Source organism: Nerophis ophidion, linkage group LG07, assembly GCF_033978795.1.
Source record: "Nerophis ophidion isolate RoL-2023_Sa linkage group LG07, RoL_Noph_v1.0, whole genome shotgun sequence".
Taxonomy (NCBI): Eukaryota; Metazoa; Chordata; class Actinopteri; order Syngnathiformes; family Syngnathidae; genus Nerophis; species Nerophis ophidion.
In genome coordinates, this window is record NC_084617.1 from 19,616,750 (window position 1) to 19,631,930 (window position 15,181).

Below are 15,181 nucleotides of genomic sequence, written 5' to 3' on the forward strand. Positions count from 1 at the left end.
GATTTTCTTTCATTAAATTTCAAAACTGTAAGATACAAATAGTGACATTTAATCTCATAATTAAGACTTTGTACCTCATAAAATTTAAATTTATCTTATAACTTCGATTTATTCGATCATGACTTTCCATTCGCATAGTTTAAAAAATATAAGATACGAATGATAACTTTTTATTGCAAAATTCGTACTTTTTATCTTATAATTTCGATTTTCCTATTCCATAATTTCGATTTATCATCTCATAATTTCGATTTTATCTCGTAATTATGACTTATCTCATATTTAAACTTTTCGTCTCATAATTATACATTTTTTATCTCATAATTTAGATTTTTTTTATCTCAAAACTATGACTTATTTTATCTCATAATATTGACTTTTTTTTCCAAAATTACGACTTTCTTATCTGAAAATGTAGAAATTTAATAGTTATGACTTTTTTATCTCATAATTATAACTTATCTCATTAGTTCAACTTTTCATCTCATAATTATTAACTTTCATCTTATAATTATTATTTTTTTATCTCATAATTGTGACTTATTTTATGTCATATTTATGACTTTTTATTTAAAAATTAAAACTTTCCTATCTCAAAATGTAGAAATTATGAGATAATTTTTTATCGCGTAGTTATGACTTTTGATATCATAATTTCAATTTTTTTTATCTCATTATTTCAAGTTTTTATGTAATAATTAAAAAATTTTATCTCACAATTTTAATTTTTTTAAATCTTATATTGAGGACTTTTTATTTCAAAATTTAAACTTTCTTATCTGAAAATGTAGAAATTATTAGATAAGAATAACTTTATGTCCCAAAATTATGACTTTTTATCTCCTAATTTCAATTTTTTAATCTTATAATTTTGATTTTTTTTTATCTCGTAGTTTCGAATTTGTCTCATAATTTCGACTTTTCAGCTCATAATTATGACTTACCCCTAATTTCAGATTCGATCTCATATATATGACTTTATATCTCATAATTTAGACTTTCTTTTCTCATGATTTTGATTTTTTAATCTCGTAATTGTCATGATCCGAGCATATTCTGGTTTTGGTTCAGTTTTGTATTACATTTTGTTAGTGTTTGTCTTAGTTCCTGGTGGCACTTTCTGTTTGTTCCGTTTCCATAGCTACACATTAGTGTCACCTGGTGTTATGTTTTTGACGCTCACCTGCCTCGTAATTATTCTCCTTATTTAAGCCTGCCTTTTCTGTTGATTCGCTCTCGCAGTCTAATTGGCTATTTGATGCAACAAGTGACGTCACTATCCCCGCTTGTGGTACAGACTTTGTGTACTTTAGCTTCCACGCTATTCTGTTGCTTGTCCCTAGCTCACATGCTAGCGCTTTCTGTTCGTTTTGTCTTTAGTGCCTTTGTGCAAGTGTTTTCTGTTCCTAGTCCGTTTTTGTAGTGATAATAAATCCTCAGTTCTTACCTCCACGCTGTGTCCGTTCCGACCGCCTCTATTGAGAGAACAAAACCACACCACCATGTCAGCCAAGCGTTACAGTAATTGTGACTTTGTATTTCATAATTATGACTTTTTATTTTATAATTATTACTTTTTCTTATTTCAAAATGTATAACTTATGAGATACGAATAACATCTTTTTGTCTCATGATTTCAGCTTTCTTATCTCACAATTTCCACTTTTCATCTCACAGTTGTGACTTTTTATCTTATGATTTTGATTTTTTTATCTAATAATTTTGACTTTCTTATTTCATAACTTTGACTTTTTGTCTCATAATAATTACTTTTTATCTCATTACTATAACTTACCATTGGAGTCTAAAATGAGCTTCAACTCTTACGTGGTATTTTGTTTGCTTTAATGAGTATTTATATAGCAACTGACTGCAGGAATTGAAAGATCAGAATTGGAAAAAAAACGCAAGTAGAGGACAATTGTAGTATTTTTTAACAGAATAATAATAAGAGGGCTTCCATAACTAAGCAAAATATGAAGGTATTCTATGAAGCCTATAAGAAAATGATAGCGCTAAAAGCTAAGGCTACTACGACATGCTAGCAAATACTAAATTACTATTTTCTCCCTTTTTCCTCCATTAATATACAATATATTTTATTATTCAGCGTTTCAGTACATCAGCATGTGTGAGGAAGTGCTATACATGCAAAAAAAAAAAAAATGCTAAAAATAGCAGTATAGAAACAACATTAGCTTGCCTAGCTTGTGACTAGCCTAGCCTAGCTTAGCAAAAAAATTATTTTCAAAGACGAATACACATTATGCTATGATGTTGACAGAAAACTTTAATTTAGAGTTAATTTCTGAACATATCTAATATTTGGAGCACAATAAACAATTACCATGAATTGATTAACGTGGTTGAAAAACTTATTGGGGTGTTACCATTTAGTGGTCAATTCTACGGAATATGTACTGCACTGTGCAATCTACTAATAAAAGTCTCAACCAATCAATCAATCCACCATTTATTTGTTTTGAAAAACTTTCAATATGTAGTATTTGCACTTTCCCCAATCACATTTCGTACTCAAGCATTGATTTCCAACATGTTGCTAACAGACTATCACCAACAAAATACGGTATGGCGAACTCATTGCAAGGATTTGTGAGCGGCTCTTACTTTGAAAGGCAAACAGACAGCTATTTCCGCCCCGGCCGCGTTGTGGCCGACTTGACGGCGGTGGCTCCAGTCAAGCGGCGGTACAGGAGGTAAGTGGGGGAGTGGATGGAAACGATTTGTGGCTGCGAGGAGCGTCTTCTCTGCACTTTTTGGGACAAATGGATGCAGCATGTCGCCGTCGTGACGATAATCTCGAAAAAGTGTAATTTTCTGACACTTAAGCATCTTTCTTTTGAATCGCAAGCTCATGTGGCGCGAACTTTACCCTTGTGTGTGTGTGTGTTTTTTTTTCCATTACCAGTGTTATTTTATGTGTGACATCCCGCATCCTCTGTCACCCTGGCAACCAGCCTTCATCCCCATCATCCTCCCGGCAGGCAGGCAGCATCCCTCATCAGCTGCTTTGTCCTCTCTTCTCATCGCTCTCCTCTTAAGACTTTGAACTTGGCGCTCCTCATCATCGCTCCTTTTACGTTCCCGGAGAGGTTGATGCGTCGAGGTCAAGATGCCTGTGAGACGCGGTCACGTCGCCCTCCAGAACACTTACCTGGACACCATCATCAGGAAATTTGACGAGCAGAGTAAGTACACATATTTGTTATTGGGGGTTTTTTTCCAAGTGTTTACGTAACCTGAATGCGCTTTAACATATTTTTTCCGGGCAGAAAAAGTTTCGTGCCACAAAGAGTTCGGACTAAAAAAAAGTAACAGCGCACCTGACAATTATAGAAACGCTCGTTTTGTTTTTTGAAGGCACGTGAATCCATTCAGAAATGACATCGCTATTTCGTGGAATTGCTGAAAAACGCCACGGCTATTTGGAATGAAGCCCCCTTGTGGCTAAAAGCAGTAGTAGCACGGAAAAAGAGGGACGTCTTAACATTGTTGCGGCTATCTTTGGCAGAAAAGGTCAGTTATTTTGAAGATGTTCGGACGCAAGAATAAAACGCCGTTTTTGAGCTTTGTTTTCAATCAATCAATCAATCAATCAATCAATGTTTATTTATATAGCCCTAAAACACAAGTGTCTCAAAGGGCTGCACAAGTCACGGTAGAGCCCACATAAGGGCAAGGAAAAACTCACCCCAGTGGGACGTCGGTGACAGGGACAATGATGACTATGAGAAACCTTGGAGAGGACCGCATATGCGGGCATGAAAGCGCTGAGGAACGGTGTCGCTATTTGGTAGAGATGGGATTTAGGGCTCTTTAAATAAATAAATAAATAAATGGGTTGTACTTGTATAGCCCTTTTCTACCTTTCAATGTACTCAAAGCGCTTCAGACACTGATGGAGGGAGCTGCCATGCAAGGCGCTAACCAGCACCCATCAGGAGCAAGGGTGAAGTGTCTTTAGACTGGCTCATTATTATTGTGTGGAACGGAATAATTAACATTTATATAACTATTGCTCTATTGGCGGGAAATGTTCTGACATATTGGGTATAGATAGAGCGCACCGATGTTCAACCCACACCCACTAAATTTTAGAAGAAAAAAAAAAAAATTCTTATTGCCAAAAGTATATGGCCACCTACCTTGACTCACATATGAACTTGAAGTGTCATCCCATTCCTAACCCGTAGGGTTCAATAAGATGTCGGTCCACCTTTTGCAGTTATTACTTTCAGGTTCGCCCCTGACAGTTTGGTTTTGTTTTAGTTTTTCTTCTGTGTATGTCTTTGTTTCCTGTCAGCACTTTTATTTTGGTCATTTCCTGTCTTTCTCCCTGAGCGCTGTTTCCTCTCAGCTGCGGCTGATTGGCTCCTGGCCCCACCTGGTGTCAATCAGCCCGCTCCTATTTGAACTTGTTTTTATCTCCAGTCGAGTGCTGGATTATTGTCATGTACTGTCACGTATTGTCGCTCCTGTCGTGTCGTACCGTGTCGTATCTTTGCGGCGCAGCGGTAAGCTATATTTGTCAGATGTTTTTTGTTCCCTGCTTCCAGTTTGTTTTCATATTTCAAGTACGACTTCTGTTTTCCTGCCCGCTACCCGCTAGCTTCCACACTAGGCCCTTTTTGTTTTTGCTAGCTTCCATGCTAAGTTGCTTTTGTTTTCTAGCTCCCATGCTAGCTCTCTTAGTTGGTTATCCGCCTCGTCCCTGCTTTTTGTTGTACCCATTTGGTTTGTTCTTGTTTAGTTTTAGTTAAATCATGTTTTCTCATTCAATGCCTGCCTCCTTCTCTGCATCTTGGGTTTTGTCACAAACAAACTCTGACAATTACAGCTTCAACTCTCCTGGGAAGGCTGTCCAAAAGAATGTGGAGTGTGTTTCTCGGAATTTTCCACCATTCTTCCAAAAGCGCATCGGTTAGGTCACACACTGATGTTGGCCGAGAAGGCCTGGCTCTCAGTCTCCGTTCTAATTCATCCCAAAGGCGTTATATCGGGCTCAGGTCAGGACTCTGTGCAGGCCAGTCAAGTTCATCCACACTAGACTCTGTCATCCATGTCTTTATGGACCTTGCTTTTTGCATTGGTGCACAGTAACGTTGGGAGAGGAAGGGGCCCGCTCCAAACTGTTCCCACAAGGTTGGGAGCATGGAATTGTCCAAAATGTTTGATATCCTGGAGCATTCAAAGTCCCTTTCACTGGAACTAAGGGGCCAAGCCCAACTCCTGAAAAACAACCCCACACTATAATTCCTCCTCCACCAAATTTCACAATGCACTCCAAAATATAGCGTTCTCCTGGCAACCTCTATACCCAGACTGGTCCATCAGATGGCCAGATGGAAATGCATGATTCATCATTCCAGAGAACTTGTCTCCACAACTCCAGAGTCCAGTGGCGACGTGTGTTACATTACTGCATCAGTCGCTCTGCATTGGACTTGGTAATGTATGGCTTAGATGCTGCTGCTCGGCCATGGAAACCCATTCCATGAAGCTCTCTGCGTACTGTAGGTGGGCTAACTGGAAGGTCACAGGAAGTTTGGAGCTCTGTAGCAACTGACTGTGCAGAAAGTGATTAGGACACCTGATTCTGATCATTTGGATGGGTGGCCAAATGCTTTTGGCAATATAGTGTATAAATATTGCAACAAATGGACACATTAAGATTCTGTAAATGTTTAGTTACAGACCTTAATTGTTTCCAAATGGCAGTGACGGGCAGTAACAAGCTATGTGCAGCTTAACTACATTTCCCAGTAGCTTGGTGGTAGCTTCACTACTTTTTGAATGAGTAGCGATTCCTGTAGCTTCACAATCCATCCATCCAATTATCCATCCTTTTTTTTACCGCTTGTCCCTTTCAGGGTCGCGGGAGGTGCTGCAGCCTATCTCAGCTGCATTCGGGCTGCAGTCGCCATCTCTCACTACTGTTAGACTAATGTAGCATGGTAGCTTACATCAAAGCTACAAAGAGAGGAAAAAGACTGCGAAAAAACAGGGCCCCCACAAATATGTAGAACATACAATGACCTGGATGAATGAGAACATCCATGATAATTGGTTGGTGTTGGTATGATTAGTCACTGTTGGCTAAGGTTAGGGCGAAACATTACGGACTGGCCAATCAGAGGCAAGATAAGGCAGGTCATTGAGACTAGTACACAATATCGTAACGGTCACGCACTCATGTCACATGACGACGAGAGAGCCAGAGACAGAGGGACGCTTCAAGCTGACCGCTCAAAAGAAAAAAAAACTTGATCATGGGAGAAGAATTAGATTAAAAGTTTCCCTTAGTGATTAAGATTACATGCAGGAAGCCAGGAAGCAAAATCATAAAAGTCACACACTCATGTCACAAGAAGACGAAGGAGACAGAGGGACGCTTCAAGCTGACCCCTCAAACAAAAAAATACCATAGTTTGAAATGGCGGAGGTATTCTCTCCCGTAGATTAGGTTTTTCTTTTTGTAGTGAAGATGATTTCCAGGAAACCCAAAATAATGCGTGTCCTTGGCCGTATTTAGACAAATGTATTCTTTTTTTTTTAAGACAACAATGCACCAAACCTTAGTTTTTAGGCATTTTAAACCAAAATCATAACTACTCTCTTAATTTAAGATGTGGAACACAAATTTAGGAACACACATTAGGTCACTGCGATTAGAGGCGACTTGTCCAGGATGTACGCCGCCTTCCGCCCGATTGTAGCTGAGATAGGCTCCGGCGGCCCCCACGACCCTGAAGGGAATAAGCAGTAGAAAATGGATGGATAGATGGATGGATGGACGGACATTAAGGTGAGTTGAGTTCATGAAAAGTTTTACTGCACATAACATTACCAACTAGAGATGTCCGATAATGGCCTTTTTTGCCGATATCCGATATTCCGATACTGTCCAACTCTTAATTACCGATTCTGATATCAACCGGTACAGATAGATACAGTCGTGGAATTAACACATTATTATGCCTAATTTTGTTGTGATGCCCCGCTCGATGCATTAAACAAAGTAACAAGGTTTTCCAAAATAAATCCACTCAAGTTATGAAAAAAAAATGCCAACATGGCACTGCCATATTTATGATTGAAATCACAAAGTGCATTATATTTTTTAACATGCCTCAAAACAGCAGCTTGGGATTCGGAACATGCTCTCCCTGAGAGAGCAAGAGTAGGTTGGGGGGGCGGGGTTGAGGTGAGGTGTAGGGAGTAGCGGGGGTGTACATTTTAGCATCCCGGAAGAGTTAGTGCTGCAAGGACTTGTGGGTATTTGTTCTGTTGTGTTTATGTTGTGTTACGGTGTGGATGTTCTCCGAAATGTGTTTGTCATTCTTGTTTGGTGTGGGTTCACAGTGTGGCGCATATTTGTAACAGTTTTAAAGTTGTTTATACGGCCACCCTCAGTGTGACCTGTATGGCTGTTGACACTTGTGTGTGTGAAACGTCATAGTTATTTTGTAAAAGGGCCGGCACGCAAAGGCAGTTCCTTTAAGGTTTATTGGCATTCTGTACTTCTCTCTACGTCCGTGTACCACTCCGTACGGCGGCATTTTAAAAAGTCATACATTTTACTTTTTGAAACCGAAACCGATAATTTCCGATATTACATTTTAAAGCATTTATCGGCCGATAGTATCGGCAGTTTGATATTATCGGACATCTCAATCACCAACTGTTCCCAAACAACACACAAGTCATTGTTGTGTTTTTTTTGTCAATATATAGATATAGCTGTTTGTTTACTGTAGGCATAGAAAATGAATAACATTATAGGGGTGGGCCAAAGAAAAGGCAAACTCAATAAATGCTTACAGTGGGGTGTGGGGACCCCTAGAGGTAGTAGTAGGGTATCCCCAGCTCAATGACAGATAGTTAATAGTAATGGACGCTTATTGGGTCCATATGTACACTCTCAGTTACATTAACATTGACATAACACATGTGGTCCCATAGATGGAAATGCCGTTAAATGCAGTTGAAATGTGGCAAGCTATTTTTACCGCGTGGCTTGTAGTGCAGTTTGCTACAATTCTCCGTGATACCTTCCCCTGTAGCTTAGCTACATTTAATCCAGAGTAATGTAAGTCACTACATTTTCCAAGTAGCTTGCTCATCACTACCAAATGGTGTCTGTAACAGGGCAGTAAAACGGCTGATCAAACAAAACAGACGTCATCGTCATGGACCCACTAGCTGCGAAAGCTAGCTCTCCAATCAGCTAAACAGACTCAATAACTTCACAGTGACCTTGTGGTGAATTTACAAAACTGAAACAATACAAAAAGAATGTAATTGTAAGTTGATAACACTAACACAGGCATTTATTAGCTAATTCCAATGATGATAGTGTCACATCGGAGGCGCATAGTGATGCACGTTTTGTTCAACCCCGGGATGCAAAGGACCAGTCGGACAGGACTTGCAGGTGAGAGCTTGATTTAATACAAAAAATAACAGCACTGGTACAAAACAGACAAAAATCAACAAAAGAAAAGCGTGCCGAACGCACGGGAAGCTAAGGCTAGTACTTAGCATGGAATCGAGCAGTTCAAGGGCAGCGTGCCGAACGCACGGGAAGCTAAGGAAATACTTAGCACAGAGATCAGAACTACAAACATCAACGTGAGTGTTGCTTACCGCAAACAGGTGTGCGTCTAAAGCAAGGGGCAGGTGATACTACTGCGTAACCATGGACACAAGATAAATAAGTGCAACCAGGAACTAAGGCAAACGTTAGCAGAACATGATACAAAAAAGGAACAAAATCAGAATATGCTACGATCCGGGCAGCGGATCATAACAGATTACGATAGGATGTACAATAATGCATAAAAACACTCCTATAGATCTCACACATGGGACGGTTTAGTAAGAAATAATTATTTTAGTTATATTGTGAAACTTACAAGCGTTGCTTGGAGTGATAAAGGAAGAATCCAGACGGGTAGAAACGCTATAGATGGCTGTAAGACGGAACATAACTTGTGCTTCCGATTGAACGCTCAGTCTAAACAGAAGGGCGCTGCAGCACCTGCAGGGAGCAAACTCATCCAAAAGATGGCGGCATAGCACAAACAAAAACACACCTTCTTGATTTTTTGGGGGGAAATATTTGCCTTATTGCCATCAGCGAAGAAAAATCCATGAATTAGCCGCATTGTTTTTTATAAAACACAAAATAGCGGCTCATAGTCCAGATTTTACGGAAACATTTTTTGTTTGTTTTCATGGTAAACATTCCTTAAGGTGATACCATATCCACATGCTTTGATTGTGACAAAATTTTTCAAAATTTCACAACTTTGTTGCACAAGAACATATTACCAATACAGAAAAAAATACACAAATAGTGACTAAGAATAACATGTATTTAAGAAGTATGACTACAAATAAAAAAATAGACTAAATAAAAATGTGAATGTAAAATTGTACAGTTCTACCTTACTTGGTGTGTGTATGCTTGAATTACTTTACATATCAGAACAATGAACCAGAAAAGTGAATACAAATAAATTAATACAACATTTTAAAGCAAAAATGATTCTAAAAAAGGGAATCTAAATACGTTTATGTCTTCTTTAACTCATTTTCTATTCCATTTGCCAGTCGGGTGATGCTGTATTTGCATATACATTAAAAAGCGGCTGCAAAACAAAGGACTCGACACTGCAAATCGATTCTCAACGCGGTCTTAAAAGAGCCGTTCATAAGACTTGATTCGTTGGCGAACGTCCCATCTCCACTATTAAGTTGTAACTGCCAGCTGAGCGCCACTTAAGTAGTAATGCTCGCTTTGCCTCGGCCTGCTTGTATTCTACATCCTCAGGTGCCTGTGCACGGGGAGCAGGTCTGTGCACACGCGCTCCCTAGCAACCGCCAAGTGACAACCATCACGACTCCCATGGAAGAGAGGAGCGATGATGAAAGGCACAGCGAGGGCTCGTGTCTGCTCACGGCGTCAATTAGGGGCTTATCAAAAACATCCGTCTTTTCTTTGGCCATATTTTTTGGCCTCACTTAGCATCAACATTTTCTCACGAGCCAATATTAATCATAAACATGGATACGAAAAGCATGAATAAAAATGAGGGGATAATATAAATGGGATTACAAAACTGCGCCAGCCTCCCTGGTGTGCATACTGCATATCAGAACAATGAAACAAAAATGTAAAACATTGACAGAAAAAAATAAATACAATTTTAAAAAATACAATAAAAAATGTGTGCAGATGTATGAATATATATATGTTAGGTCAAGAAAAAACACAGAGGCTACTTCATTCCTACAAGCCTGTTTCGCAAGTTTCCCTGCTCTTCAGAGGATGTTATGGAATTTATCAAATACCCTGCAAAACAAGGGCCAGGGCTTCAGGGGATTTTAAATCCCCTGAAGAGCAGGGACACTTGCGAAACAGGCTTGTAGGGATGAAATAGTTTGTTTCGCATGTTTCTTTGCTCTTCAGGGGATATTACATTATATATAAAATACCCTGAAGAGCAGGGGAAACTGAAACAAGTACAATCCCCTGAAGAGCAGGGAAAACTTCAAAACAGGCTTGTAGGGATAAAATAGCCTGTTTCGCAGGTTTCCCTGCTCTATATACAATCCCCTAAAGAGCAGGGAAACTTACGAAAATGGCTTGTAGGGATGAAAGAGCCTGTTTCGTAAGTTTCCCTGCTCTATATAAAATCCCCTGAAGAACAAGTAAACCTGATCTTACCCTGTTCTTCAGGGGAAAGCTGCGAAACAGGGATGAAATAGCCTCTTTTTTTGTTTTCTGACCTAACATATATTACGCTCTACCCCGGTATTGAGCACTGAATAACGGATAAAACAAAGTAACCTCGACTATATATAAATATATATAATGTATACATGTATATATACATGTATATATATATAAATATATATATATATATATATATATATACGGTGTTTCCCACAGGTCAGGCATCTATTTGTGGTGGTGTGGTCGGCGGTGGAAGCGGCAACGGCGATGACCAAGAAGAACGCGGAGTTGGAATATTATTACAACACTTTATGTACATATTTATATACATATTTATATAATATTTACATATTTATATAAAATGTAACTACAAGCTCCATTCACAGACAGAGTCCCATTGCTTTTGTGAGCGGTCGAGCGGGTCAAAAGCCGCAAAAAAAATTAAAAATAAATTATATATATATATATATTTTTTAATTTTATTATTATTTTTTTTTCTTTAATTTTTTTTAATTTGTGGTAGCCGTAATTCTCACGTGGCGGGCTGCCACAAATAAATGAATGTGTGAGAAACCCTGATAAATATATGCGACTTGAACAGGGTGTACACCGCCTTCCGCCCGATTGTAGCTGAGATAGGCACCAGCGCCCCCCGCTACCCCAAAAGGGAATAAGTGGTAGAAAATGGATGGATGGATGGATGTATATATATATGTTTAAGTGAATCTAAACACTGCTAAGTTTACTTTTCATGTGAAGCATAAAAGTGAATCTAAATATAAAATAAGCGTGTGTGTGTGTGTGTGTTTACATATATATATATATATATATATATATATATATATATATATATATGTATATATATATATATATATATATATATATATATATATATGTATATTATATATCAAAAGTGCATCTAAACGCCGCTAAATTTTCTTTATGTATGATTAATTTTTGAGTCACGTGGGCAATTGCATACACTATAGCTGCATGTGCATTTTTCCATTTATTTAAATGGTTCCCAGACAAACGGCTCACAGCTCGAAATGGGTTCTCGGCTGTGTCATAAAAGAGCTGTTCAAAAGACTCGATTCGTTCACAAACTTCACATTTCCAAAACAGAGGCTCCCTGAAGCAGAAGTCTGCCAGCTGCTCTTCAGCCTCTCAGGAGGGATTGTGACGCTAATAACATTAGCGCCATGGAAAGGTGGACTTCATTACTTCCACTCCATGTGATTGACCCTGCTTAACAAAGACAACAGAATGCTGCATATATATATATATACATATATATATATATATATATATATATATATATATATATATATATATATATATATATGTATATATATATATACACACACATACATATAATACCCTGTGACCCCGAAAGGAACAAGCGGTAGGAAATGGATGGATTGGGTAAACACATGTACAGTCATGGTCAAAAGTTTACATACACTTGTAAGGAACATAATGTCATGGCTGTCTTGAGTTTCCAATAATTTCATGCTTGACGGTAGGAATGGTGTTCCTGGGATTACAAGGCCTCACCTTTACTCCACCAAACATATCGCTGGGTATTGTGGCCAAACAACTCCATTTTTTGTTTCATCCGACTACAGAACTTTCCCCCAGAAGGTCTTATCTTTGTCCATGTGATGTCAGATGAAACAAAAATGTAGCTGTTTTGCCACAATGCCCAGCAATATATTTGGAGGAGAAAAATTGAGGCCTTTAATCCCAGGAACACCACACCTACCGTCAAGCATGGTGGTGGTAGTATTATGCTCTGGGCCTGTTTTGCTGCCAATGGAATTGGTGCTTTACAGAGAGTAAATGGCACAATGAAAAAGGAAGATTACCTCCAAATTTATCAGAACAACCTAAAATCGTCAGCCCGGAGGCTGGGTCTTGGACGCAGTTATAAATACATATACAGTCGTACACTTTTGACCTCGACTGTATATATAAATACATACACAGTATATACTGTATATAAAATGTTAAAATATGAGTGACATTACGACAACGGTGTCTTCCAGATCGCAAGTTCTTGATCGCCAATGCTCAGATGAAGAACTGCGGCATCATCTTCTGCAACGAAGGCTTCTGCCAGATGTTCGGTTTCACTCGTGCCGAGATCATGCAGCAGCCTTGCACCTGCCAGTTCTTGGTGGGTCCCGGAACCATGAAAAGCGCCCTGGCCCAGCTGGCCCAGGCCCTGCTGGGCTCCGAGGAGCGCAAGGTGGAGATCCTGTACTACTCCAAGGAAGGTACTACAACCACGGCACAAAATCATATGTAATATTTTGCATATATTATTACATCAACATCCCCTCCTCATTAATAGCTCCTTTCCCATAATTTTTTTAACAACAAATCTGTGCAAAATTATGCAAATTTAAACAAAAACACAAGTATGGATATCGTAAAAATTCAGGTCGTTTTCTTTGAATTGTGCAAAGTCTAAAATGTCATCAACATAGTTAAATAATATACAAATGAGAAAAGATTCGAAAAGCCATTGTTTGGAATTAAAATGGCATCAAACAAAAATATTTCTTCATAATTTTTCTGATTTTTTGTCTATTTAATGATAATAAATAAATTATTAATACATTTTGTGATTTTTTTATTTTTTTCACCATCCATCCATCCACTTTCTATCGCTTACTCCCGGGGGGCGCCGGAGCCTATCTCAGCTGGATTCTTTTCACCCCAGACAAAAATATATATATTTGAACAAAAATCCAAATTATCTAAACAAAGTACATTTTGTACAAGTGATGCATACACGATATACAGACATACAATGGACAATCGAATTTTGAAAAGACTTGGAATTAAAAGGGCATCAAACAAAAATATTTTTTCATAATTTTTCAAATGTTGTCTATATATTTATATTAATAATAATACTTTCTATTTTTTTTTTTTTGTTATACCCCAAACAAAAAGTGTGAAAACAAAAACTAATTAAAACTAATAAAAATTACACAAATAAAATTTGGACAGGGATACTTAGATACATTTTAAATATTAATACATGGAAATACCTGGAAATAAAATAGCAGTAAACAAAAATATTAGTGAATAATTTTTTTTATTTTTTTGTCTTGAAATCTGAAGAAAGGGCAACACAATAAAACTGTAATATTAATAATAGTACTACTAATAATATACAGTATTTTGTGAGTCGTTTTTTTGTTTTTTTACTCCAAACAAAAAACTCTGGAAACAAAAACATTAAAAAAATAAAAAATAAAATGCTATTTGGACAGTGATAAATAGATCAATATTTTATACAGACATAGATGGAGTTTAAAAAAAAAATCCCAATCCAAATGGCATCAACCTAAAAACCATGTTAAATTTTTCAGATTTTTTTGTTTTTGTTTTAAAAGAAAAAGCTTTATTAAAAAAGTGTGGTAATACTAATAATAATAACAATAATAATAATAATAATAATAATGATAATAATATGAATAATATTAATAATAATAATAATAATAATAATAATAATAATAATAATAATAATGCATTTTGAAAGTTGTTTTTCTTTTTTTTACACCAAATTAAAAATTTAGAAATTAAAGAAAAAAAGTTTATAACAATTAAATAAAACAGGAATGCATAAGTCATTATTATACACAGACATACTTATTAGAGCAAAAATATGAAAAGGAAATACAGAAAGGCAGCTACATGTTAACACTTGCAAAAAGCTGCATAGAATTAAAAATACCGTATTTCTTTGAATTGCCGCCGGGGCGCAAATTAATTTAAAACCTCTTCTCACTCCTGCGCTTACCAAAGGCAAGCGGTAAAAGTAAGCATGCGCTAATTATTTTAAAACCTCTTCTCACTCCGGCACTTACCAAAGGCATGCAGTAAAAATTTGAGTGTGATGTAAGCTTGGACCTTAAATCCTACTGAATAGCTCTTAATCTTCTTCCCTTTATGCGATTTCAAATTACCGGTATTGAAATCAGCCTCCTCCATTTTGAAAATGATGACAGGGGAAGTGTCACTCGTGACGTCACGACTTTGACCAGGCGGTAATACTAAGCATTCGTTAAGTATTTTGGGAAGCGAGTTTGACCCGGCAGTAATTCAAGGTAGGCGCACACTATATGCCCTGCGGCAATTCAAGGAAATACGGTATGTGACATTGATTTAAAATAAAGCCATAGATAGATAGATAGATAGATAGATAGATAGATAGATAGATAGATACAGGGTAGTTGTAGTAACAGGTCACAGTGACGTATACTTTTCATTCTAATAATTTACCCTCTAACATAAATAAAAATCTGCCATTGTTGTTGGCAGTGAGAGCAGGTGGGCAGATTGTTCTCCTCATAGCAGCAACTCTTTAAACAACATGCAAAACTCTCCATCAAAGCATCCAAC

The 15,181-nt window shown here is 37.5% G+C and overlaps 1 protein-coding gene across 7 annotated transcripts in view; it reads left to right on the plus strand.

Annotated features, from left to right (window-relative positions):
• The first annotated feature begins 2,693 nt into the window (after positions 1-2,693).
• Positions 2,694-15,181, plus strand: part of kcnh6a (potassium voltage-gated channel, subfamily H (eag-related), member 6a) — a 79,159-nt gene continuing 66,671 nt past the window's right edge. For all 7 annotated transcript variants that reach the window (XM_061905529.1, XM_061905530.1, XM_061905531.1 and 4 more), the window contains exons 1-3: positions 2,694-2,830; positions 2,930-3,209; positions 12,811-13,041. In XM_061905529.1, the coding sequence (XP_061761513.1) occupies positions 3,134-3,209; positions 12,811-13,041 (307 nt within the window). In that variant the 5' untranslated portion in view covers positions 2,694-2,830; positions 2,930-3,133. The remainder of the gene's footprint in view (positions 2,831-2,929; positions 3,210-12,810; positions 13,042-15,181) is intronic.